This window comes from Ascaphus truei, chromosome 7, assembly GCF_040206685.1.
Source record: "Ascaphus truei isolate aAscTru1 chromosome 7, aAscTru1.hap1, whole genome shotgun sequence".
Lineage (NCBI taxonomy): Eukaryota > Metazoa > Chordata > Amphibia > Anura > Ascaphidae > Ascaphus > Ascaphus truei.
In genome coordinates this window covers 54,975,636-55,002,385 of record NC_134489.1, presented here as the reverse complement: position 1 = coordinate 55,002,385, position 26,750 = coordinate 54,975,636, and the positions used below count along the sequence as shown (strand labels likewise).

At 44.6% G+C, this 26,750-nt stretch overlaps 1 protein-coding gene across 1 annotated transcript in view; it reads right to left on the bottom strand.

Annotated features, from left to right (window-relative positions):
* Positions 1-26,750, bottom strand: part of PTH2R (parathyroid hormone 2 receptor) — a 272,319-nt gene that overhangs the window by 125,726 nt on the left and 119,843 nt on the right. Inside the window, exon 6 of the mRNA XM_075608453.1 lies at positions 26,321-26,510. Within this exon, the coding sequence (XP_075464568.1) occupies positions 26,321-26,510 (190 nt within the window). The remainder of the gene's footprint in view (positions 1-26,320; positions 26,511-26,750) is intronic.

Genomic DNA, 26,750 nt, shown 5'->3' with positions numbered 1-26,750 from the left:
GGTCCGGCTCCCCCTGCCACCGCGTGACAGGAGATGGGAGGGGGGATTCCCCTCCGGTTCCGGCTCCCCCTGCCACCGCGTGACAGGAGATGGGAGGGGGGATTCCCCTCCGGCTCCGGCTCCCCCTGCCACCGCGTGACAGGAGATGGGAGGGGGGATTCCCCTCCGGTCCGGCTCCCCCGGCCACCGCGTGACAGGAGATGGGAGGGGGGATTCCCCTCCGGTCCGGCTCCCCCCGCCGCAGCACAGGGCCCTCGCGCCGCAATACAGGGCCCCCTGGCCCTGCCGTAGCGCAGGGTCGTCCTGCCCTCCCCCCCCCATGCCCCCCCGCGCTGCACCGGGCCATCCCACCAGCTCCCGCAGCATCGGGGGCCCCCGCAGCAGCCATCATCCCCCTCCACCGCAGCACCACCCCCACCCTGCAGCCACATGCCTCAAAAATCATCCCCAAGGTAAGGTAAGGCTGATTTATGTATAAGTGTAGTGTGTGTGTGTGTGTGTGTGTGTGTGTGTGTGTGTGTGTGTGTGTCAGTGTGAGCAGTGTGTGTGCAGTGTGCAATGAGCAGTGTGTCAGTGTGTGCAGTGTGAGCAATGAGCAGTGTGTGTGCAGTGTGCAGTGTGTGTCAGTGTGTGTGCAGTGTGAGCAGTGTGTCAGTGTGAGCAATGAGCAGTGTGTGTCAGTGTGAGCAGTGTGTGTGCAGTGTGAGCAATGAGCAGTGTGTCAGTGTGTGCAGTGTGAGCAATGAGCAGTGTGTGTCAGTGTGAGCAGTGTGTGTGCAGTGTGTCAGTGTGTGCAGTGTGAGCAATGAGCAGTGTGTGTCAGTGTGAGCAGTGTGTGTGCAGTGTGAGCAGTGTGTGTGCAGTGTGAGCAGTGTGTGTGCAGTGTGAGCAATGAGCAGTGTGTCAGTGTGTGTGCAGTGTGAGCAGTGTGTGTGCAGTGTGAGGTGTGTGCAGTGTGAGCAATGAGCAGTGTGTGTGCAGTGTGCAGTGTGTGTCAGTGTGAGCGTGTGTGTGCAGTGTGACCAATGAGGAGTGTGTGTGTGTAGTGTGCAGTGTGTGTGCAGTGTGTGTGCAGTGTGTCAGTGTGTGCAGTGTGCAGTGTGTGTGCAGTGTGCAGTGTGTGTGTAGTGTGTCAGTGTGTGCAGTGTGAGCAGTGTGCAGTGTGTGTGCAGTGTGCAGTGTGAGCAATGAGCAGTGTGTGTGCAGTGAGTGTGTGCAGTGTGTGCAAGTGTGCAAAAAAAAAAAAAATGTAATTTTTTTTTTTTTTTTTTTTTTAAACGGGAGCCATGGGAAAACCGCGTTATAACCGAATCGCGGTATAGCGAGGCGCGTTATAACGGGGTTTAGCTGTATAATAATATAATACAGTAGCAAGAATAGCAGCAATACACCCACTGCTAAACCCTGCACTAAATGGCTTCATCTTAAAGCTGCCCTCCATTTATATTCGTCCTTGGCTCCTCCAAAATATACTTTGATGACAGATAACGGATTTTGGTTCGAATTTTTAATCTGTCCCATGGATCTGTCTGTGATAAAAAATGTAACATCGATAAAGAAATTGCCCTTTTTCAGACTGATCCACGGATATCCACAGATCAAAGGAACTGGCCGATACAAGGTAGATTCAAATTCGCAAAAAAACTAATCCCATCTCTAGTGTTAATTTAGGATACCATAATGTTAAATAGGCTAATTGAGTTTATTGACTCTAGTCCTAATGTATGTGGTCCATATCCTGTTAAACGTACCCATAGATTGGTGTGCATACAGTACTACTGTATATGCATTTGTATAAATGTATCCATTCTATAAACAAATCGCATTTCTTTTCTAACTTGGTATATCTTGCTGAAGTTAATATATGATGTAATAACTTGGTAGAATCCGAACATTATATCTGACAGCTTACCCAATACCAGGAACCAATAGCAACAAGGAAGCTATACTGCAAGTAGTTCATCAATAAACCTTGAAAGTTTTTTTTCTACAGAATTGTTCAATCACAGGACAAAGCCACCATATTAGAAAGTGTGTGCCCTTAAATTCTTAATTCCTCTAGCACGAAAGGGGAAGACGAGGGATATATATTATATTCTTGGTGTAGCAGATCATGTATGTATGTATGAAAAAAGGAGGGCTGCTCAAAGCTCAAAAACAGAGAGTTTGAGGAAAAATATATAATAATGTCAATATAATGTAGGACAACAGTTGCTGAATGTGAGGGGAATTTCAGGCGCTGGGTCCGTGTTAAGCAGCTGGGAGAGGTAGCCACAAGCAGGGTAAGTAGTGACGGAGTTCCAATTGCTAAACGCTATGGGGAATATAAATGTAACAGAGGAAATGTATCATACCTCTGTAATCCCGTTTATAGCCCTCCGTCTTGACTGGGTCTCCTCTTGATGTTGGGCGTAGGTGAGTAATACGCCGTCCTTCTCTCTCCAACACTGTGGAGCTCCCGAGTGCCAGTGGTGTGTGTTACAGCCTCCGGTCCATCAGGGAACACTCCTCTTGGTCCTTAGGTTCAACGTGAGTCTCCTCTGTAGAAGCGGATCCCATATGACGTACCCTCACAGCAACTGTGCGTCTCACCAATCGTCAAGCAACATAAACAAAAAAAGGATTGGCACAAAACAGCAGAGTCCCAAAAATAAGCACCATCAGCTCACCAGTTGAATGAAAAAGTTAAAAAAGTTTATTGAACTACATAAAAAACAAAAAAACAAACATAACAAAACAGGAAAAAACCTCCCACGCGTTTCAGGCTCTAAAAGCCCTTTCTCAAGGAGTATGGTTGGGACTGTGTGATAAGCACTCTAATATAGTCCCTCCTGTGTACTCAAAATGCAACGGTAATTATGGTTAATTGTAATCACACCTGTTGCTATGGCAATTTGAAACAAAGAATTTATGTACAATCTAAACCATTGATATTAGATATAGATCTATGTTGAAAGAATATATGGTTTATCGCCATGGTAAACTGATCATGCTATATATACAATGCTTTCCATTGAAATATCCAAAAAAACAGAAAATTTTAATACAGCAGCGGCAGCTCTTATTCGAGCAAAAGCCGCCGGCTGCATGCGTCTGGGAAGCGGGTAGCCGCGGCGCGTGGCGGCGCACTGTGACGTCACAGTAACATGCGCGCCCGTCTTCCCCGTCTTCCCCGGCTTCCCCAGGCTTCCCCGACACCCCTGGAGATCAAATTAGGGTAAGCGGGGGTGCGGGGAAGCAGAGGGGCAGAGCAGAAGCCGGGTTCGTGGTCCGGAAGGGGGGTAATTGCGCGCGAAGTGGAGGGGGGGTGCGTGGGGGAAACGCGGCGGCGCGCGTTTTTTACTGGCGGCAGCTGGGGTAGATCCCGGCATGCCGCCGGCATTTACTTCAATAAAGTATGTCGCTACTGTATATGGTAAACAGGTCAGAAAAAAAAGGAAAACATTGCAATAGATTAAACATAACTGAAATCATAATATCCATAAAAGAAAAACTTTTTGTCAAAAGTAACAGATGTAATACATCAAAGGACATATTAAGGCTAAATATATTGTATTAGCCAAGAAAGATAGCAAAACACAACGTTTGAATGGTAATATCAGATCTTATAACATTTCATAAGGGGAACCACAAATCCAATATACAGTATAAGTATAGGCACAAGAAAGGAATATCTTTGTTAAACATATCTACTATATCCCATATATATATCAAAACATCGGTAAGAAGTGCTATACCAATTAGGGATCAAATAATGTAAAATTAAAAAGATCAGAGCTTGCATAGAATTTAATAGGAGCAAGATAGCACATTGGATCTTAAAAGAAAATACTTCATGTCCCATTCTGTATTTAATCCTTTAGGGATTAGTGTATCCAATGTAAAAATCCAATGGGCCTCTCTGCGGTAAAGAGCCTCCAATGGGCCTCTCTGCGGTAAAGAGCCTCCAATGGGCCTCTCTGCGGTAAAGAGCCTCCAATAGGCCTCTCTGCGGGCGATGCAAAATCTGTAAATATATTTTGAAATCTAAAACTTTCACAAATATGGAGAATACTGTCATATAATATTACTGCATTTATAAATTGTAAGACTGAATACGTAATATACAGGCATACCCCGCTTTAAGGACACTCACTTTAAGTACACTCGCGAGTAAGGACATATCGCCCAATAGTCAAACAGCAGCTCGCGCATGCGCCTGTCAGCACGTCCTTAACAGCAATACCGGCTCCCTACCTGTACCGAAGCTGTGCGCAAGCGGGGAGACTGTAGAGCCTGTTACAAATGCGTTATTTACATCAGTTATGCACGTATATGACGATTGCAGTACAGTACATGCATTGTAAAGTGGAAAAAAGGTAGTGCTTCACTTTAAGTACATTTTCGCTTTACATACATGCTCCGGTCCCATTGTGTACGTTAATGCGGGGTATGCCTGTATATGTTGATATGTGGTTTGCAAGAAGAAGTACATTGGTGTTACATCACGTATGTTCAAATTAAGAATTCTTGAACACATGAGGCATATTCACAAACGGGATCAGATGCATCCAGTGTCTAAATACTTTAGTATATGCCAAAATGGGTCTCTGAATAATGTTAAATGTATTGGTATCGAACATGTTCAGATCCAATACAGGGGCGGAGATAGAGTTAATGCTCTTTACCGCAGAGAGGCCCATTGGATTTTTACATTGGATACACTAATCCCTAAGGGATTAAATACAGAATGGGACCTGAAGTATTTTCTTTGAAGATTCAATGTGCTATCTTGCTCCTATTAAATTCTATGCAAGTTCTGTTCTTTTTAATTTTACATTATTTGATCCCTAATTGGTATAGTACATCTTACCGATGTTTTGATATATATATGGGATATAGTAGATATGTTTAACAAAGATATTCCTTTCTTGTGCCTATACTTATATACTGTATTAGATTTGTGGTTCCCCTTATGAAATGTTATAAGATCTGATATTACCATTCAAACGTTGTGTTTTGCTATCTTTCTTGGCTAATACAATATATTGAGCTTTTCTTTAGCCTTAATATGTCCTTTGATGTATTACATCTGTTACTTTTGACAAAAAGATTTTCTTTTATGGATATTATGAATTCGGTTATGTTTAATCTATTGCAATGTTTTCCTTTTTTTCTGACCTGTTTACCATATACTGTATTAACATTTTCTGTTTTTTGGATATTTCAGGTCTGGAAATCATTGTATATATACCATGATCAGTTTACCATGGCGATAAACCATATATTCTTTCAACATAGATCTATATCTAATATCAATGGTTTAGATTGTACATAAACTCTTTGATTCAAATTGCCATAGCAACAGGTGTGATTACAATTAACCATAATTACCGTTGCATTTTGAGTACACAGGAGGGACTATATTAGAGTGCTTATCACACAGTCCCAACCATACTCCTTGAGAAAGGGCTTTTAGAGCCTGAAACGTGTGGGAGGTTTTTTCCTGTTTTGTTATGTTTGTTTTTTTGTTTTTTATGTAGTTCAAACAACTTTTTTAATTTTTTCATTTAACTGGTGAGCTGATGGTGCTTATTTTTGGGACTCTGCTGTTTTGTGCCAATCCTTTTTTGGTTCATGTATGTATGTATGACTTTATTTATATAGCGTCATTAATGTACATAGAGCTTCACAGTAGTAATACACACGACAATCATATAAATAGCAAATAATACAAATAATAGATCATGGGAATAAGTGCTTCAGACATAAAAGTAACATTTGGGAAAAGGAGTCCATGCTCTAAAGTGCTTACAATCTAATTGGTAGGTTGGAAGAACATACAGAGACAGTAGGAGAGCATTATTGGTAAGTGCATCTGCATGGGGTCAAGCTTTATGTATCATGTGTATAGTATTAGCCACGGTGCTACTTATATGCTTCATTAAGCAGGTGTGTTTTAAGGTGGATCTTATAGGTGGATAGAGAGGGTGCTAGTCTGATATTGAGGGGAAGGGCATTAAAGAGGTGTGGGGCAGTCAGTGAGAAGAAAGACGGGAGAGGGCTTTAGATACAAAGGGGGAGAGAGATGTCAGTGTATCTTTCTATTAGAAAATATGTAGTGCTATTCAGTGTAAATCAAAGAGCATACAAGTATAATGAATTAGAGATTGGAGGAACCATCCATGTTTTTGGGTGACGTAGATAATACTAACTAGTGATGGAAATAGTATCGCTGTATTTTTAAGTCCGTGTCTTCAAATCAAATCTCCCTGTATCAAGGAACACTACCACCAGGAGATGTAGTTCTAGTTAACATATTGATCCTAGAGAGGTGTCACAGTACACTAAAAGAAAAAACCTATGAGGTTTCAAAAGCTTTGTACACTACATAAATAATTCTATTTTTGATAATAAAAGATACAACAATTTTTGATAAAAAAAAAAATAGAGATGGGCTAATTATTCAGAATTTAAGGATTTTGATGTATCAAATTTCTATCTTCATGCGGATATCCAAAGGTCGATTGGGCACTGTGGCAGGACGGCCTGTAGCCGAGGTCAGGGAACAGTCCACACATGTAGTTTCAGGATAAATGAAAACGTTCAGTGGCTTTATTTCTCCACAGCAGCATAACATGCGGGTACACTGTCCCTTTAAGCAAATAAATCCTGCTCCACGTTGGGAGAAAACTGACTAACACAGCAGTCCTAGCTAGCAGGCTGGCTGGCTAAACCATACCCAAACCGTAAGAGTCTTTTTAAGCAGTCATGCAAACAAATGAAAGAAATCTTACTTTGGCTGCAGTAAGTAATGGCTAGCAGCACATCTATCCATGTGCTCTCATCTGAGACAGGCAGCTACTGTTGGTAACAAGATCCTTATCTACCTTGCTGGCTCTCAGGTGTCAGCTTACATCATGATTAGCTAGCTTCCACCGGAGTTAACCCTTATGAGTGCTGGATGAAGCACTCAGACATATGTTTCCCAGGCATAACTGATAGGGGTTGACTTCACCCTGTCACATACCTCCCCTGATTGTCTGTGGCTAGTGTCCCACACGGCTGAAGCCCGACTCTCCACTCCTTCTCTTGACAAAAAATCAGCATTTCCATGGTCTTTTCCAGGTCTATGCTGAATATCAAAAGAGAAGGGTTGGAGGGCCATATACCACCTGGTCAACCTTGGATTTATGTATTGTATTGTATTGTATTGTATGTCTTTATTTATATAGCGCCATTAGTGTACATAGCGCTTCACAGTAGTAATACATGTGGTAATCAAATAAATAACAGATAATATAAATAACAGATCATGGGAATAAGTGCTTTAGACATAAAAGTAACATTTCGGAAGAGGAGTCCCTGCCCCGAGGAGCTTACAGTCTAATTGGTAGGTAGGGAGAACGTACAGAGACAGGAGGAGGGAGTTCTGGTAAGTGCGTCTGCAGGGGGCCAAGCATTATGTATCGTGTTTAGAATATCCACAGTGCTATTCATATGCTTCTTTAAGCAAGTGTGTCTTAAGGTGGTTCTTAAAGGTGGATAGAGAGGGTGCTAGTCGGGTACTGAGGGGAAGGGCATTCCAGAGGTGTGGGGCAGTCAGTGAAAAAGGTTTAAGGCGGGAGAGGGCTTTAGATACAAAGGGGGTAGAAAGAAGACATCCTTGAGAAGAACGCAAGAGTCTGGATGGTGCATACCGAGAAATTAGGGATGAGATGTAAGGAGGGGCAGAAGAATGTAAAGCTTTAAAAGTGAGGAGAAGAATGGAGTGTGAGATGCGGGATTTGATCAGAAGCCAGGAGAGGGATTTCATGAGGGGAGATGCTGAGACAGATCTAGGAAAGAGTAGAGTGATTCTGGCAGCAGCATTTAGGATAGATTGTAGGGGAGACAGGTGAGAGGCAGGAAGGCCGGACAGCAGGAGGTTACAGTAATCAAGACGGGAGAGAATGAGGGCCTGAGTCAGAGTTTTAGCAGTCGAACAACAGAGGAAAGGGCGTATCTTAGTTATATTGCGGAGGAAAAAGCGACAAGTTTTAGAAATGTTTTGAATGTGAGGGGCGAATGTGAGAGAGGAGTCGAACGTGACCCCTAGGCAGCGTGCTTGGGCTAGTGGGTGAATGATTGTAGTTCCAACAGTAATGTGGAAGGAGGTAGTAGGGCCAGGTTTGGGAGGAAGTATGAGGAGCTCTGTTTTAGCCATGTTGAGTTTAAGGCGTCGGAGGGCCATCCAGGATGATATAGCAGAGAGACATTCAGAAACTTTGGTTTGTACAGCAGGTGTAAGGTCAGGTGTTGAAAAGTATATTTGTGTGTCGTCGGCATAGAGGTGATAATTAAACCCAAAAGATGTTATTAGGTCACCTAGAGAGAGTGTGTACAGAGAAAAGAGAAGAGGTCCCAGGACAGAGCCCTGGGGTACCCCCACAGAGAGATCAACAGAGGAGGAGGAGGTGTTAGCAGAAGAGACACTAAAAGTACGATGGGAGAGGTAGGATGAGATCCAGGATAGAGCTTTGTTCCGAATACCTAGAGTATGGAGAATGTGGAGGAGAAGAGGGTGGTCCACGGTGTCAAATGCTGCAGAGAGGTCGAGTAATATGAGCAGAGTGTAATGACCTCTGTCTTTGGCAGCATGGAGGTCGTCAGTTATTTTGGTGAGTGCTGTTTCGGTGGAGTGAGCAGTGCGGAAGCCAGTTTGTAGAGGGTCTAGGAGAGAATAGGTGTTGAGAAAATGGAGCAAGCGAGAGAATACAAGACGTTCAAGTAGTTTAGAGGCAAAAGGCAGGAGGGAGACAGGTCGATAGTTAGAAAGACAGGTAGGGTCAAGCTTGCTGTTTTTGAGTAATGGTATGACTGTTGCATGTTTGAAGGAGGATGGAAAGGTTCCAGAGCAGAGGGAGGAGTTAAAAATGTGTGTAAGCGTAGGGATTATAGTAGGAGCTAGAGGTTTTAGGAGATGGGAGGGAATGGGGTCAAGAGGGCAAGTGGTAGAGGGAGAAGAGGAGATCAACAGCGACACATCCTCCTCTGAGACAGTGGAAAAAGACTCAAGGAAGGCAGGAGGAGAGTTAGGAAGAGGTGTAGGATGGGGGGAAGAAACAGAGGGGATGTTCTGCCGTATGGATTCCACCTTTTCCTTAAAATAGTCAGCAAAGTCCTGAGCGGAGATGGAGGAAGGAGAGGCAGCTGAGGGTGGTTTGAGTAGAGTATCAAAGACAGAGAACAGTCGGCGTGGGTTAGACTTGTGCATGTTGATTAGTGCAGAAAAGTAGGCTTGTTTAGCTTGCGAGAGGGCAGAGTTGAAACAGGATAGCATAAATTTGTAGTGAAGGAAGTCTGCGAGAGTGTGAGACTTCCTCCAGAGGCGTTCAGAGGAACGAGTGGAGGAACGCAGCATGCGCGTGTGGGAATTTAGCCATGGGTCTAGGGTTAGAAGGGCGAGGGTGGCAGAGAGAAAGTGGGGCATGTAGATCAAGAGACGAGGACAATGTCCTTCATGGTGTTTAACCACTTCAAGGGTGCATGGTCAGTGACCAGGGTGAAGTGTACTCCGGCGACATAATGTCTCAAGGCCTCAATTGCCCATTTTACAGCGAGGCACTCCTTCTCAATAACGGAATACCTCACTTCCCTTGGGAACAGCTTCCGGCTGATGAACAGTATGGGGTGTTCAACACCATCAAATTGCTGAGACAGCACTGCTCCCAGTCCTACCTCTGAGGCATCCATCTGGTTGATGAAGGGTTCTTTAAAATATGGGCTCCGAAGAGCGGGGCCCTCTGACAGGCACTTTTTTAGCATGTCAAAGGCGTCTTGGCACTCCCAAGACCATTTAACTTGGGTCGGGGCACTCTTTTTTGTTAGATCTGTTAGGGGTGCAGATATTTCTGAAAAATTGGGGATAAACCGCCGGTAATACCCTGCTAACCCCAAAAGGGAGCGGACCTGTGTCTTTGTCTGTGGGGTGGGGACTTCCTTTATGGCGGCCACCTTGCTAGCTAGTGGCCTTACTATCCCTCCCCCAATGGCATAGCCCAAGTACTTTGTAGTGGATTTACCCACACACTTTTTTGGATTTGCAGTGAGCCCTGCTTCTCTTAAGGACGTTAGGACTGCCCTTAACCTTTTTATATGAGACTGCCAGTGTCTGCTATAGATGACAATGTCATCCAAGTAGGCCGCGGCATATGCCCTATGGGGTCGTAGTACCTTGTCCATTAACCTTTGGAATGTGGCTGGAGCCCCATGTAACCCAAATAGCATAGTGACGAATTGGTATAACCCGAGAGGGGTGGCGAAGGCAGTTTTGCATTTGGATTCTTCCGCTAGAGGTATCTGCCAATATCCTTTCGTGAGATCTAGGGTAGAGATATACTCTGCTTTCCCAAGCGAGTCAAGCAATTCATCCACCCTAGGCATTGGATATGCATCAAATCTGGATACAGCATTTACCTTTCGCAGATCCACGCAAAACCTCACCTTCCCATCTGGTTTAGGGACCAACACGATAGGGCTACACCATTCGCTGAGGGACTCCTCGATCATGCCCAATTCCAACATGTCTATTATCTCTCTCTCTACCAGGTCTTTTCGGCCCTCTGGCAATCTATAGGGACGGGACCGTACTTTTACGCCACGTTCTGTCTCAATCCTATGGGACACTAAATTAGTCGGCCCTGGCAGCTCCGAAAAAACATCTGGGAACTGGTCACATAATTCTAGTAGGTCTGACCTTTGTTCCGTTGTTAACTGCCCTCCCATGGGAACCTGATGGTCATTGTACGTACTACCCTTTGGAAGCTGCGGACCCAAATCCATCTCTCCTTCCCGCAGGTGGATGAACAGCGATCTCATCGTTTTCCAGGGTTTCAGGAGGTTCACGTGGTAGATTTGTTTACCCTTCCTGGACCCTGGTTGAGAGATCTCATAGTTCACCTCCCCGGTGCGGCGGAGAACTTGGAAAGGACCCTGCCACTTCGCAAGGAGTTTACTCTCTGATGTCGGTAGTAGTAGCATCACTTGGTCCCCAGGTTGGAAGACCCTCAAGCGAGCATTTTGGTTGTACTGCCTCTCTTGACGTTCTTGGGCAGATTTGAGGTTTTCCTTAGCAAACCGACCTATCATGTCTAGGCGGTTTCTAAGGTCTATGACATACTGAAGGTTATTCTTGGAGGGGGAAGGCTCCTCCTCCCAGGATTCCTTCAGTAGGTCGAGAATACCCCGAGGTTGGTGTCCATATAGGAGCTCAAACGGGGAGAAGCCTGTGGATGATTGGGGAACTTCTCGTACCGCAAACAACAGGAAAGGGAGAAGTTCATCCCAAGCTCGCTTTTCAGTGTCCACAAACTTCCTAAGCATGGTTTTTAAAGTACGGTTAAACCTCTCTACCAATCCATCAGTCTGAGGATGGTAGACTGAGGTCCGGACGGATTTTACCTCCAATAACTTTAGGACATACTGCATTAACTTTGCCATGAAATTTGTTCCCTGGTCAGTTAACATTACTTGGGGAAGTCCTACCCTAGAGAACAGTTCTAACAGCCTGTGAGCAACCTGTTTAGCAGTGGCTGATCTCAGAGGGAAGGCCTCAGGATATCTGGTGGCATAATCTACCACAACGAGTATAAATTTATGTCCCTTCGCAGAGGGTTCTGAAGGTCCGACCAGATCTACCCCAATTCTCTCGAATGGGACAGCTACCAAGGGCAGAGGAACCAAGGGAGCCGGCTTCTGTCCTTTTTGGCTAGTTAACTGGCATTCAGGACATGTCTCACATAGTTTCATGATGTCACCATGTATGCCTGGCCAGTAAAACCGGGACGAGATGCGGTCCGTGGTTTTATCTCTGCCCAAATGACCACCCCATGGGAGAGTATGGGCTAGGGTGAACACCGTTTTAATCACCCCTTTAGGGACTAGCATCTGTCGAATGACCTCCCCTGTTTGTGTAACCTTATTCACACGATATAGAATGTCATTCAACAGTTCAAAATGTGGAAACACTTTTACACCCTGTTCATCCATTATCTTGTTGTTGACCTGTACCACATTCTCATATTGTCTAGCCAGAGCTGGGTCCTCCCTCTGCCTCTGATGGAAGTCAGGAAGATCCAGGTCTGGCAAAATTCCCATATCTATCAGTTTCCCACCCTGGTCATCCCCGGGCCATGACCTGCATTCCTTTGGGCTGACTAATGTTACCAAGAGTCCCAGCCTTTCTTAACCAGTCCTCTTTTTCTGCACGTCTCTGTTTACGTGTCTTTGGGACATGGTGTCTACGGGGAAAAATCTCTGGGGAAAAAGGGAACAAGTCTCCGGGCTTCTCCGGTACCAGAGAAGTAGGCTCCATAGGAGTAGGGGCCAACAATGTTTCAAGGTAGGGCCAGTCTCGGCCAAGTAGAACAGGAGCAGGTAGCCAGGGAGCAACTCCCACTAGTAGGCTAGCCTCTTGATCCTGGATACGCAGTAGAACGTTCGCCTTCGGGTATCTCTTTGTATCCCCATGGATACACTCGATATTCCAAGGAGAGTCATAAGATAGTCTATTGCTTGGAATTAGGCCCTCTAGGATCAGGGTTTTTCCAGAGCCCGAGTCCAGCATTGCGTTTACTTTTGTCCCCTCCAGAGATGCTGGGACTAACCACGGATTGTGGTCCCCTCGGAGACAAGCTGTGGCAGTGGTTCTGCCATATGAACAGTCCATCTCATCATCTCCTGAATCCGCAACCTCGGTCATCAGCGGAAGCTCTCGACGGGGCTCGGTGTTTGGACCTCTCCGCTGTTGGATTAGGTCCTCCTTTCTGGTTGGTGAGGTTATCCTCTCCACCGGGTGGTTGACAGGAGTCCAGGTTCTCGGGGAATACTGTGGGTGGCGGCCTCCCTTGAGTGATCCAGTGGCCTCGGACCCAGGATGGGCGTCTCTGCGGGAGTTTGTACCAGGAACCCTCCGAGATGGGAAAGGGTCTTCCGATCGGGTTGACTGGATCTCCCGAGCTGGCGGATTGTAGACCCCTCGATTGTCGGCTCTCCTGCGTCTAGCATCACCGGAAGCAACTGGTGTTTGCACCGGCCGTTCCCAGCTATCCTGTTGGGTGTCGTCGCCCAGGAAGTTTTCCACCAAGCGGACCGCTGAATCCAGGGAAAATGCAGCGTGTCTTTTTACCCAGGAGCGGGAGGAGGGGGGCAGTATCTGTATGAACTGCTCGAGCACAAACTGTTCAAGGATCTCTGCCTTGTGATGTTTTTCCGGTTGTATCCACCTGGTACATAAGTCTACTAAGCGGTGGGCTACGACCCGGGGTCTGTCTCTGTTTGTATATTTGACTGTCCGGAACCGCCGTCGGTAGGTCTCTGGAGTGAGGCCTAGGCGATCCAGAATAGCAGCCTTTAGTTGCTGATAGTCCATGGCCTCATCTGCTGCAAGAGCCTGGTAGGCTGCCTGAGCTTCCCCTATGAGGAGTGGAGCCAGAGTCATTACCCAGCGATCAACTGTCCAGCCATGGGCCGTGGCTACCCTTTCAAAAGTGAGGAGAAATGCCTCTGGGTCTTCATTTGGCTTCATTTTATGCAGCATCACCGGTGGGTTATTTGGAATCCCTGGTCTGCCTGGGGCTGGGCCTTCGGCAGGAATTGGAGTAGCTTTTCCTCTCGCCGGGCCTGTCGCTCATCTTGCTGGGCCTGTCGCTCATCTTGCTGGGCCTGTCGCTCAGATTCCTGGGCCTGTTGCTCAGCTTGTTTCTCTGCTAGCTGGAGCTGTTGCTCAAGGAACTGAGAAAAAATTGTCTCCATTTTTTTTCCCGTCTGTGTGTGTGTGTGTGGCCCTTCAGATACAGGGCCTGTCCAACATCCCACTTCTGACACCACCTGTGGCAGGACGGCCTGTAGCCGAGGTCAGGGAACAGTCCACACATGTAGTTTCAGGATAAATGAAAACGTTCAGTGGCTTTATTTCTCCACAGCAACATAACATGCGGGTACACTGTCCCTTTAAGCAAATAAATCCTGCTCCACGTTGGGAGAAAACTGACTAACACAGCAGTCCTAGCTAGCAGGCTGGCTGGCTAAACCATACCCAAACCGTAAGAGTCTTTTTAATCAGTCATGCAAACAAATGAAAGAAATCTTACTTTGGCTGCAGTAAGTAGTGTGCTGTATCCTTCTGGCTAGCAGCACATCTATCCATGTGCTCTCATCTGAGACAGGCAGCTACTGCTGGTAACAAGATCCTTATCTACCTTGCTGGCTCTCAGGTGTCAGCTTACATCATGATTAGCTAGCTTCCACCTGAGTTAACCCTTATGAGTGCTGGATGAAGCACTCAGACATATGTTTCCCAGGCATAACTGATAGGGGTTGACTTCACCCTGTCACAGGCACGAATAAATTAGGCTGGATGCCCTTAAATCCGTCATTGCTTTCCTTTCATGCAGATTTGGTAAAATCCACGATTAGTATTTAAATAAAATTAGATTGCGGATATTACAAAATTCTAATACACGTGCGCGCAGAGGAAGCATGACAAGGTCACAGTTTGGGGGTTTAGGAGGAGGAACCACAATCATGAGTTGAGGATGACATTGTTGGGTATGATGGTGGCTCTTCTGATGAGCTACTTGAGGAGCATTTAGGAGAAGATGAAATTGAGGAACACGGATGTGCCTTTCAAAGACCTCATGGTGGTTGTCCCCAGGTTGGCATGTGTGGTTTTCCAGACTCCTCCCCTTGCTTGCAGGCATCAACGTGACCACGACAGTTTAGTGTGTGAATCTGGGGTGGTACACTGCATTCGTTGTTGTGAAGTGGTGCATAGGGGCTGGAGTGGATGTGGCCTGGGGATGAGTAGTCTGCAGAACATATATAGAATAATCACCGTGACCTCTAGGAGAGGCAGCATCAGTGACTTGTGCATCCGCACATGTCTTCAAATAATATTATTCTGCTTCGGGTCACTCTACAATACCCATCACGTCCCCACACCCCCATACCATTAAGGTGGTGGTCACCCACCCCTTCTCCTCAATGTGACATCAGGCCCAGGCATACTCATGGTCTACCTCTTCTGAAAAGGCACCCTGTTGCTTCACCACTCATCTCCCTATGTGAGGAACGTTCTCTTTCTCCCCCACATCCACTACCGCCCCAAATACAACTGGGCCATGCTGTAATATTGAGTGGGACAGGGTGCAGTATCACTGAACACCCACTCTGTTCCTTCACCTGTCAGTCTGTGAGGGTGAAATGTATGTACTGTGGGCACTACTTTGTTAATAGAGGTGAGGCACTTAAAGAGACCTGGACACAGACCACTGGTAATGCATTTGAGGCTGCACCAACCCATGCCTGGATCTGCAACTGGAATTCAAAACCAGAGCTGGAGCTCACTAGAGGTCTCACTCACTCCTTTTGTGCACCTTATGCCCAAATATTGACACATTCAAGGCCAGGTGCTGTCAACGGGCCCAGCCCCTGATTGGTGGGTAGAAATGCAACATAGCATTAGTTACATGAAAAATGTTACAGGGAAAGGTCACAGCCAACGTTTTCAACATTCCTCCTGAAACAAAATTAACCCCTTGTCCCGGAAGTGCTGGAACAAGGCTAAAACATAATACAGGGATATACATACATAACACAACTGTATTATTGACAGGTAGGGGTTATGAAGGGCTTGACTTTTATTAAACACAGTCACATTTACCCCTACTATCACAAAGCAATGAGCTCTGGGGTAGCATGACACTTGAAGGTCTATATTTTTATGCATTCACTTTGGTCTTTGGATTTTATATATATATATTTAAATCTTTTTTATATAGTTGCGCCGTTTTGAATACATTTATATATATATCTTGTTGCTACCTATATGTATTTTTTGGAGTGTCACTATGTATTGAGTGACATATAATTTAGACATGTATTGTACGAATTAATTATTCATGACCTAGGCAATGATTGGATGTTATCCTGAGCCAATCATGATTGGGAGCTATTAGCCTATAAATATTCAGTTGAGTGATAGATAGGATATGATCCTGAAGAAGCCACGAGCGAAATGCGTTGAATCTGTCCGGTCCAGGCTGACTACTGAATGGGAAGTGCTGGCGAATGTGACCCATGCAACTATGGACTTCCGCACATATTCAAGCCATCACCGGAAGTGACATCGGGGTTCGGATCAGAGACGCACGCTGGAGACCGAGATGCCGAACGCCTACCTGATTTTCGTACAGTGTCTGGTACTCATGGTTAAAATGTGAGTGTATTAACATGTATATGTTGTGTTACAATACATTCTGGAAATATACCACACTATGAGATTTTATTTCTTTGCATGTTCTTGAATGGTACAAAAGGATTATATTACATATTGATATAAGAGTTCCGTGGCTGTGAGGGAGGTCACATTGATATCTACATCAACCAGGGCTCAAGTTAGAGAGAGATTGGATCTCTAACATGCTCCTTGTCTAAGAAGAAATCTGTGAGAGGATTGACATTAGATACACTTAAATTTTTTATTCTTGTCGCATTGGTCGCACTATTTTGTCTTTATTCTATTTTTCATATGCTGTGAACATTCTGCACTCCCCTCACCTGGAAGAAAAGAAGATTCGTAGAGACCTGGGAACGGTCTAATAGAGGGTTTTTCTTGAGCAGCTTTTCATTTTTTTTTCACATGTATCACGTGCACGATTAAGGGTGTTTTTATATATATTTATTTATACTATAGAAAGTTTATTGCACATGTTAGTTTTGTTCACTTTGAGTTCATGTTATATCACAATTTATCACTCCAAGCACTTGTTTATAACACGCTATACTAATTTTATTAAGTGTATTATACACCTCCATTCCTCCACATACCCAGTTTTTCAAGAAGTGCCCAATTACATTTTCTCCATCCAAGTTACCATGCGAGGGAGCCTCTTTTTAGTCAGGTCGGTCAAGGGTTTGGCCAGAGGACTGTAGTGGGGTACAAACTTGCAGGAATACTCAGCGGTCCCCAGAAATGATAGCACCTGTTTCTTGGTCTTGGGAACCTGCCACCCCACAATAGCTTCCACTATGGTGAGCTCAGGCTTGAGATGCCCCCCGCCTACCCTATGTCTGAGGTATACAACCTCTGCCATCACTATTTGGCACTTGGCCGGTTTTAGCGTTAGCCCGGTCTCCTGTATGCAGGCAAGGACCGCAGCTACATGGGTAAGATGGTCAGCCCAGGAATTACTAAAAACCTCCATGTCGTCCAAGTACACTCGGTCATACTCCTGCACTAAATCCAGCAGGCGATTGACCAGACACTGGAAGGTAGCCAGTGAGTTCTTCATCCCAAATGGCATGACCGGAAATTCGTACCAGTTGGGTGATGAAGGACAACTTTTCCCGCGCCTTCTGGTTCAAAGGGATCTGCCAGTACCCACGGCTCAGATCCATGGTGGTCAGATACCCTGCCCTGGCGAACTCATCTAACAGCTCATCCAATCCGAGCCATGGGATATGAATCCGACAAAGTCTGGGTATTTAACTGACGGTAGTCTATACAGAGCTGGGTGGTTCCGTTCTTTTGGGGACAAGTACCATAGGTGAGACCCAGGGACTCTGTGACCTAGAGATCACCCCCATATCCAACATCCCTGCAATCTCTTTCTCCATGATCCGCTTTACCACCACAGACACATGATACGCGGATTTACGGAGGGGCCTCTGATCACCATTGTTGACCAGATTGATCAGTGAGGTGAGTCCATCCCGGCTTGTCCGTGAACAGACTCCCATGCCATCCTAACAACTCTCGTGCTTGCTTCCATTGGGAAGCCGCAAGCTTGGACTCTCTCCACATGTCCTCTACAGAGCCTCGCAACCTGGCCTCCCCTTGGAGATCGGACAGAGCTCTGATCACTATGTCTCCCGGTAGTGGACTACACACTGCAATCACCACCGGCCCACTCACATGATATTCTTTTAACATGTTGAGGTGGTAGCTCCTATGTCTACCTAATTCCTGATCTAGTGCTACCACGTAATTTGATTCATTCAGCCGCCATATTACCCGATACAGGCTGGACCAGGCAGCTAACAGTTTGTTCTGGCGAGTTGGCTTCAGATCAAGCAACTGCTGCCCCGGGATGAACTCTCTTCTATGGGCATTTCTATCATACCAGCGCTTCTGCCGGGTCTGAGCTCCCTTGAGGTTAGCCTGCACTAATCCCATCAGATCTACCAACCAATCTCTGAACTCCACCACATGCTGAGCACCGTTGCATCCGTTGTGTTGTCTCCCACTCTCATCACTCCTGGAACAGGTTGTGCGGTCCATGGAGCCACCGCCCATATAGAAACTCAAAGGGTGAGAAGCCGGTAGAGTCCTGTGTCACCTCCCAGTATGTGAACAGTAAGTGCTGCAGGTGTACCTCCCAGTAACTTCCTTCAGCCTCCACAAATGCCTGCACAAAATGTTCAGGGTGCCATTGAACTGCTCACACAGTCTGTTGGTTTGAAGGTGGTAGGGGGCCGTGTGGAGAGGGGTCACCCCGCATGCAGCCTAGAGACTTTGGAGTAGCTCACTCATGGTCTGTGTTCCCTGGTCAGTCAGGATCTCACTAGGGAAACCTACCCTAGTAAAAATATTTATGAGCGCCTCTGGGTACCTGGTTGCAAAGTACAAAACTGTTAAAATATACCTTTTCCCCAACCTACTAGGGTTTACCAGGGGGCCAATGATGTTTACCGCAACCCGCTGAAAGGGTTGCCCAATCACTGGTAGCGGCAACAGGGGGGCCTTCGTCCTTTAGCATTGCCTCCCTACTCGCTGGCAGGTATCACAGGTGTGGCAGAACGCCGATACCTCCTGAAATACCCCATGGCCAGTAGAAACTCTGGGTCAGCCTAGCTCTCATATTGGTAACTCTCTGATGCACTGCCAGTGGGATCGCATGCGGCAAGTGCAGCAACTGTGCATGGTACGTACCACTAACTGACATTTGGCTGTCTATGGTCTGCCCGGAGCTGCCAACGCTTTTTCCCGATATAGTAGTCCACAGTGCCACTGGATCCGCTTGGATGCGAACACGGAGTAAAACTTAGCAGCGTGCTGCCTCATGCTTTCCAAGACCGGGTCCGTCCGCATGGCATCCTGGATCATCTGACTCTTCTCCGGCCCACTGGCCCTAGTCACACAGTCAGGGATATCAGTTACAGTCAAGGCGGTTTACGTTCATCTTACCTGGTCAACCACCTCGGGATCCCGGCGACTCTGGCTCTGAGTCACCATGGCCACAGCTATGGAATCGTTCTCCTCGTAGCTGCATCAGAGTCGACCCAAGTGATTGCCCAACAGTACAGCAGCATCTAAGCCAGGCATAATTCCAACATCACAGATGCCTTGGTGGGATTTGCTTCCCCTCATCCCCTCCCCAGGTAAAAGGTGCTCTGGCCTGACTGAACCATCAAGCCGAACCAGAGTAACAACAGTGCCAGAGTGAAGCACACTAGCGGTTATCCGGTACCCAATGGTCAGCAGCCGGAGGTGCTTGTTCCAGACATCAGTGGGACCAAGGTCGACTGTGGCAACCTGGGAAGCTGGTTTGGCTGGAACAAGGGGGTTGTCACTGAGACTGGCATCGGAATGTAGTTGAGGGTGCTGGATCATCTGTGCTGCCTATCCAGGCAACTTCCCAGGCTGGTGGGGTACGTTGCCCAGCCCCTGGGCAGGAGAAGCTTGGGACAGGAGAAGGAGCTTGGGGCAGGAGAAGCTTGGGACAGTCGCATTTCATGTGCCCCATCTGGTTGCACCTGAAGCACCTCCATTCATGAGTGAACTCGGGACCTCGATCGGAACTTGAGCAGGGCGACTCACTCAGCCGCAGTGGCCACACTGCCCAGGTCTTCCAGTGCACGCCAGATATAGGCTTGCATGCTCACCTCCCCTGCAGGTGGCCCAGTCGGAGCCTCCACCAACTTCTCACCAGAACTGGCAGACAATTTCTGTAGTCCAGAGGGGTCCAGAACGACCTCAGGGCTGGCAAGTGCCTCAGCTTTAACCACTTAGTAATGCACATCATACTCTACCAGGTCGGCAGTCATCTGATTTCTTGTCGCAGTTCCTGGTAGGTACTTTGCTCTCCTCACACCGATGTGTGATCCAGTCCTTGGTCCAGGACCGATACTTGGCCGATATCCTTGTAGTCTTGTCTGTACATTGACTAAGCTACAGGAAATAGGAAGGGATGTGTATGAGTACTGTATAGTTGTAACTCTGAGTTCTGTGGTTTTCAACATGAAGACCTCACTGAGGACAGATATTCCCTGAAGAATATAGGTGCTGAGCCTAGAATACCACTGCTGTCACCAGAAAATAGCCTGTCACTTGAGACCAGGACTACCACACCAGGGATCAATTCGCCAGAAAGAAACACAAGAGTTTCTAAAATGTATTTATTGGAAAGCGAAATATCCACAACTATTAATATAAACAGACAACACATACCCAACCAGGAAAAACTAGGGATACCCTGCAGAACTATATGCACGGGCTTCCTTACAAAGATTTACCCCGTCCTTCCTTCACAGTGCCTAGAGGGACTGAATTTCAGGCCTGGGACTGGCACTGGAGCTCTGAATCTGCAACTGGAATATATAACCAGAGCCTGAGCTAACTAGGGGTCTCACTCCCAACTTTTTTATACCTTATGCCCCAACATTGCTACATTCAAGGCCAGTTGCTGTCAACGGGCCAAGTCCCTGATTGGTGGGTAGAAATGCAACATAACATTAGTTTCATGAAAAATGTTACAGGGAAAGGTCAAAGTCAATGTATTCAACATTCCTCCTAAAACAAAATTAAACCCTGGTCCCTACAATGCTTGAACCAGACTAAAACATAATACATGGATATACATACATAACATAATACAACTGTATTATTGACAGGTAGGGGTAATGAAGGGCTTGACTTTTATTAAATGCTGTCACATTTACCCCTGCTGTCACAATGATGATTAATGAGTAATTTGATGATCTGCCATTTTAACTCTCATGTTTTTTTGGAGGGGTTCTTATCTTTGTTTTCTTTGTGAAATCATATAGGAGTCTGACAATCAGATTAGTCATTAAGGATTACATTGGAATATCTCTCTCCCTCTCCCTCTCCCCCTCTCCTGGCTACCAGGCTGCCTTCCACTAGTGCCTGTCTAGCCGACCTGTGCCTTCCTGGTAGATGCAATGCCTTCCTACCGTCATTTAACCCTGCCCTAGATAGCCACTGCAGTGCCTGTAATATCCAGTGTTTGTTAGTTGTATATTTTCAAATATGGACGGGTGGAGGCTGGAATAGAATTTCCTTAAGGCCTCCCTGACTCTCTGAGTTCTTAGCTCTATCTGGCAATATTGGTCTAGTATTAGCTGGACAGTGTATGCCGATTCCTCCCTTCAACGGATACAACAACGCGCTGACGTCATACTCGCAATCCTGCGAGACTGGAGGGATAGCCAGGACAACACTGGAGGCAGCTGCAGACACATCTGAGCCTGTGTGGAGTCTCGGCATTCCAGGTGGAGCCAGAACCAACTAGCCGCCATACAGATCAGCAGTGAGGTGACGATCATGATATCCTACATGCCTGTTTAATCTGCTACTTTGTAAGTAGCCTTTGGTCTATTGCGCATTCTGAAGAATACAAGCATACTTCACCATATTTTGCTTCTTTTTTATTATTTCAGATTCATCTTCATTGGTTTCGTCCATATGCTATTAATTCTTCCCTGATACTTTGCAACAGTTTTCACTTATCACTATTTGCGTCTGTGTTTTCTCTCTCCTGTCTATATTTCCATTAGTATTGTGTATAGTATTAACACATGGTAGCATTTAATGGTACATTGTCTGATTATAGTGTTTTAATTGCACACTTAGTTATTCTATTATATATATATATATATATATATATATATATATACATATATATATATATATATATATATATATAATATATATATATATATATATATATATATATATGGAACACACAATAGATGCCGCAATCAAATCACCCTTGTGTGATTAAATAATCAGTTAACCAGAGGTCAAGGTAAAAGGTAACCCTCTGGTGGTGCTACCGACCCAAAGGAATAATATGACTAAAAAGGAGAGAGAGTAGGGTCAAAAAGGTGCACTCGAATGCTGAATTATGAAAAATAGAAATGGACTTTATTAACAAAGAGTATAAAAAACACAAAAGACAGACCCACACAAATCACATGTCAGATCGCTATGCGACACAACGTAAAAACATCAAAGAGGTACAATTGGTCTGATAAGAGCCAAAGCAGGGTAACAATATATCATTACAAATATTACATAACAGAACTAGGGGGAAAATATTTCTCCCCAAGTAATGTTTACTGAGATCGGCCGATCCAGAACAAGAGTAGCAATGAATATAAATGGTAAGTAGATACAGACCACAAGAAAAAGATTGGATATATATTGTAGTAAATATACATAAACCTCTTAATGATGATGAGAGATAGTTAGGCACATAGTTGGAAATACATAAAGTTGTGACCCTTAAATGTGCTGTGAATCAGCTGAATAAAGTGATGCCCAAATTGAGCTGCACGTGTAAGATAAGTAGCAGCAGTGGTAGATCTACCACTGCTGCTACTTATCTTACATGTGCAGCTCAATTTGGGCATCACTTTATTCAGCTGATTCACAGCACATTTAAGGGTCACAACTTTATGTATTTCTAGCTATGTGCCTAACTATCTCTCATCATCATTAAGAGGTTTATGTATATTTACTACAATATATATCCAATTTTTTTCTTGTGGTCTGTATCTACTTACCATTTATATTCATTGCTACTCTTGTTCTGGATCGGCCGATTTCAGTAAACATTACTTGGGGAGAAATATTTTCCCCCTAGTTCTGTTATGTTATATTTGTAATGATATATTGTTACCCTGCTTTGGCTCTTATCAGACCAATTGTACCTCTTTGATGTTTTTACGTTGTGTCGCATAGCGATCTGACATGTGATTTGTGTAGGTCTGTCTTTTGTGTTTTTTATACTCTTTGTTAATAAAGTCCATTTCTATTTTTCATAATTCAGCATTCGAGTGCACCTTTTTGACCCTACTCTCCCTCCTTTTTAGTCATATATATATATATATATATATATATATATATATGTAGTCTTGTGTTCTTGATATAATTTAATATTTGAGTATATTCACTGTATTTGTTAATCACGTATAAGCGCTTTTTCAAGCACCATCTTTATTCTAATGCTATAGACATTGACAAGTCAATTAGTCCATAACTCAGCTCAGTAATTACTCACTGCAGTAGCACAACAGCAGTTTCACATGTCTCAGTAAGAATCTCATTTGCTTTCACTGAATTTCTATATCTCTCAACTAAACCCTGTTAGCTGATAAGTGTAATAATTAGTGGTGGTGGAGCACACAATACAGTATAACAACAAAGCATAATGTAGTTAAATAAACGTGAGAGCAGGTGCTTTATGCTATCATGACTGAAAAACTTGGAACGGGTCCAAAAAGAAGAGCTCAGAATACACATTTTATGTTTATATAGTTGACCCATGCAGTTTTGACTGCAGATTTTAAAGGCAAAATGAAAAATGATTCTGGATTCTTGTATTGAATTAATGCAATTTAGAACTGGAATATAATTCCTATTGAGGATAGCAAACACCCTAAGTAAATACCTTGAGGGATAATCTATGTGGTCACAGTCAAGGATCAGCATGAATAAAGACAAGGCTAAAGGGCGAGAATCATTGTTCTCCTGGAGTGGTTAGAAAAAGTCCTGAATATGTGGGATATGTGATTTGTTGGGGTGTATGGTACTCACAACCTCCACGCTCACAGCTCCTCTGGAATCTGCATGTATTCAGCTGAAGTAGAGGATACAGAAAGTCTTTCCATGGGGAACTAGAGAGGCAGTGCACAGCAATGAAGATGGTAAACTGGATCGCTTAATAAAAAAATATTGATTGCTCAGTCATGAGGCCACAGGTAAAAAACAGTAGAGAAACTCTAACGTGTTTCACGCTTAGTAAGCGCTTGTACTCTTTGACAAAGCGCGAACTAAGTGTGAAACGTGTTAGACTTTCTCTGCTGTTTTTTATCTGTTGCCACATGACTTTGAGCAATAAATAGTTTTTTCATTAAGTGATCCAGTTTACCATCTTTTCATTGCTGTGCACCACCTCTCTACACCCCTATGGAAATACTTCCTTTATGCTATCATGTGAGATATGCTAATAGCTGTATTAGCTACAGGTGTGAGCAGTAGATCTCAACAGTATGCTGTGACAGTAGAGATAGGCATTGACTGGTTTAGTGCACTGCTAGAGCTGCTGTCCAGGGGTTGTAGGTCTAGGAGTTCCAAACTTCCATGGGGCAGTTTAGTCCAGTGGTGGCTTATGATTGCACGAGCTGCAGTAAACACTTTCTCTGACAACACACTTTCAGCCACTCTACAACCATGCTTACAATAGCAGGTCATGTTTCTCTTTTAGCAGCCACATATGCATGAGGATCAGAGTCAGGAGGCAGAAATGAACTATCCCCAATATACACCTCCACAATGTCCATAGCACTACTTCCATTAGATGAGTCTGCTGATTCTGCATTAGTGCAAGTCATGCCATAGTGATGCAGCGATTCCCTTAGTGATGGACCACGACTTCTGCTTCTGTTACTGCCATCACCTCTGCTACCCCTGTCACCACCACATGCCATTTGACTTAAGGCAGGAAAGGAAGGAAGTGATATTGATGGTAATTATTCTTCGATACGTGTCAGAGGACTTTTTTACCTATTTTTGAATGTATATTGCTCATTAAATCTTTAAAAAATATATATATATAACGTGGTAATGTTAGGGGTTTCTCAGAGCTAGTTGGGTATCTGTGTGTTTATAATATACGTTCAACCTCCCTGCAGCTGAATTGACTGTGTTGTTGTTTTTATAATATACTGCAATAATATAGTAGATAATATAGACACAGTACACAGTACAGCCCAACTGCTGCCAAGGCAGGCCCTAGCCCAGAGAAACACAAACGCAGAAGTACGCAAGCCAATGTGGACACTGGACAGATTCAAATTATTAGACTCAGATCAGATTAATCTGCTGCAAATTACAGATATACAAATCAGTCCTCTCAGTGAGCTCAGAACAGTCACCTCCCCCAGCCTGTCACCCGTGCCCGCCACCTTCCACTGCCACGACCCACTGCTCCCAAAACAAATTTTTACAATTCGTTGAATGATTATACATAAATAAAACACATTTTCCAGATCATATTCAACATAACTCATTTTTTTAGCTTTTAATTCAAACAATTTACTACACAAACCAGGTTAGACTGCTCTTGTTCAGATAATCAACAACCTCAGCTGATACCATTTAGAGGTTAACTCTGTGACATGGCTCACTATGGCGCATGGTTCCAGTCTTCAGATGAGATTAATCTACTGTACAAACGTCTGGGATAGCAAAGGCAGTAGTAATTGTATATTTCTTTAGATGCACTCTCCCACAAAGTTAATTCTTGCATTGCACTACTGTATTATTTGCCTGTTTTGCTATTCAATGGAAATGCAGTTTTCTCTTTGCATTCAGGAAAGATACAAAGACACCCTTTCTGCCCTTCAAAAGCTAAGGCCACGATTATAGTTGCTGCGAGCACGCTACATCGCGCGAGACACGAACAAAAGGCCATAGAGTGCTCAACTGCACGTGTGACTAAGCGCAATCACGCGATTTTTTAAAATACAATTGAATTTGTTTTTTTCATACGATGGTCACATCACAGCCTCGTCACGTGAACGGTTCAACGACTGAGGGTGAATGGCTCACGTGATGTCATGGCCACGCCTCCCTCTTGCCTCCCGATCGCCTCCAGACTAGTGCATATTTTGCACGTGACGTCACTCGCTCAGTCGCGCGCATGTTGCAACTATAATCACGGCCTACGGAGCTTGCAATGCATTTCAAAGAAATGTGATAAATTGCTGCTGAACTGGTTTAACATTTAATATTACAATTAGAATTCTGGATTCTATGTTTGTACTTTAAGTCAAAGTTGTTGTTTTTTTTTAAATGTTATCTTATTTTTGTATTTAAGAAGTTAGACAACTACGGGGGACCCTTTACAGAGAGCACATTACAAAGAATGTTTTAAATTCTCATAACTTTCATATTATTGACAAATAACATTTCAGTATATGCTTGTACATTCAACTGTTCCTTAAAAGATACAGCAAAACAAAATGCTACAGTATAATGCAGTTAACTTACATATTGAGATTTGTCCAAAATGGGAAACACCACGATACTTCTATGGTCACCCATTAGCATTGCATCTAATTCTTTTACTCCTATTAGGTGAGTATGAACCACATTGTCCTTAATGAAGATGCTTGCAGCTCTTAGCATGAAGGAGACAAATAGATGCATGTGGATGTAGTTCCTGGTACAGTGTAACCTCCTGTGGAAAGGATAGATTTATCTCAGAGCATTGCTACAATATACAAGAAAATCAGTTAGCTTGAATTACACAATAGGCATGTTTCCTCTCTTGGATAATGTAATGTAATATTGTGAGCATGCACAATACAAACCAATTTTATTTTGTGAAGCTATTACTGTACATGTGTAGAAATGTAACATATATTTGGCCACAAAAATCTACATTAACAATCTAAGAAGGAGATTGATAGGTAAGGAA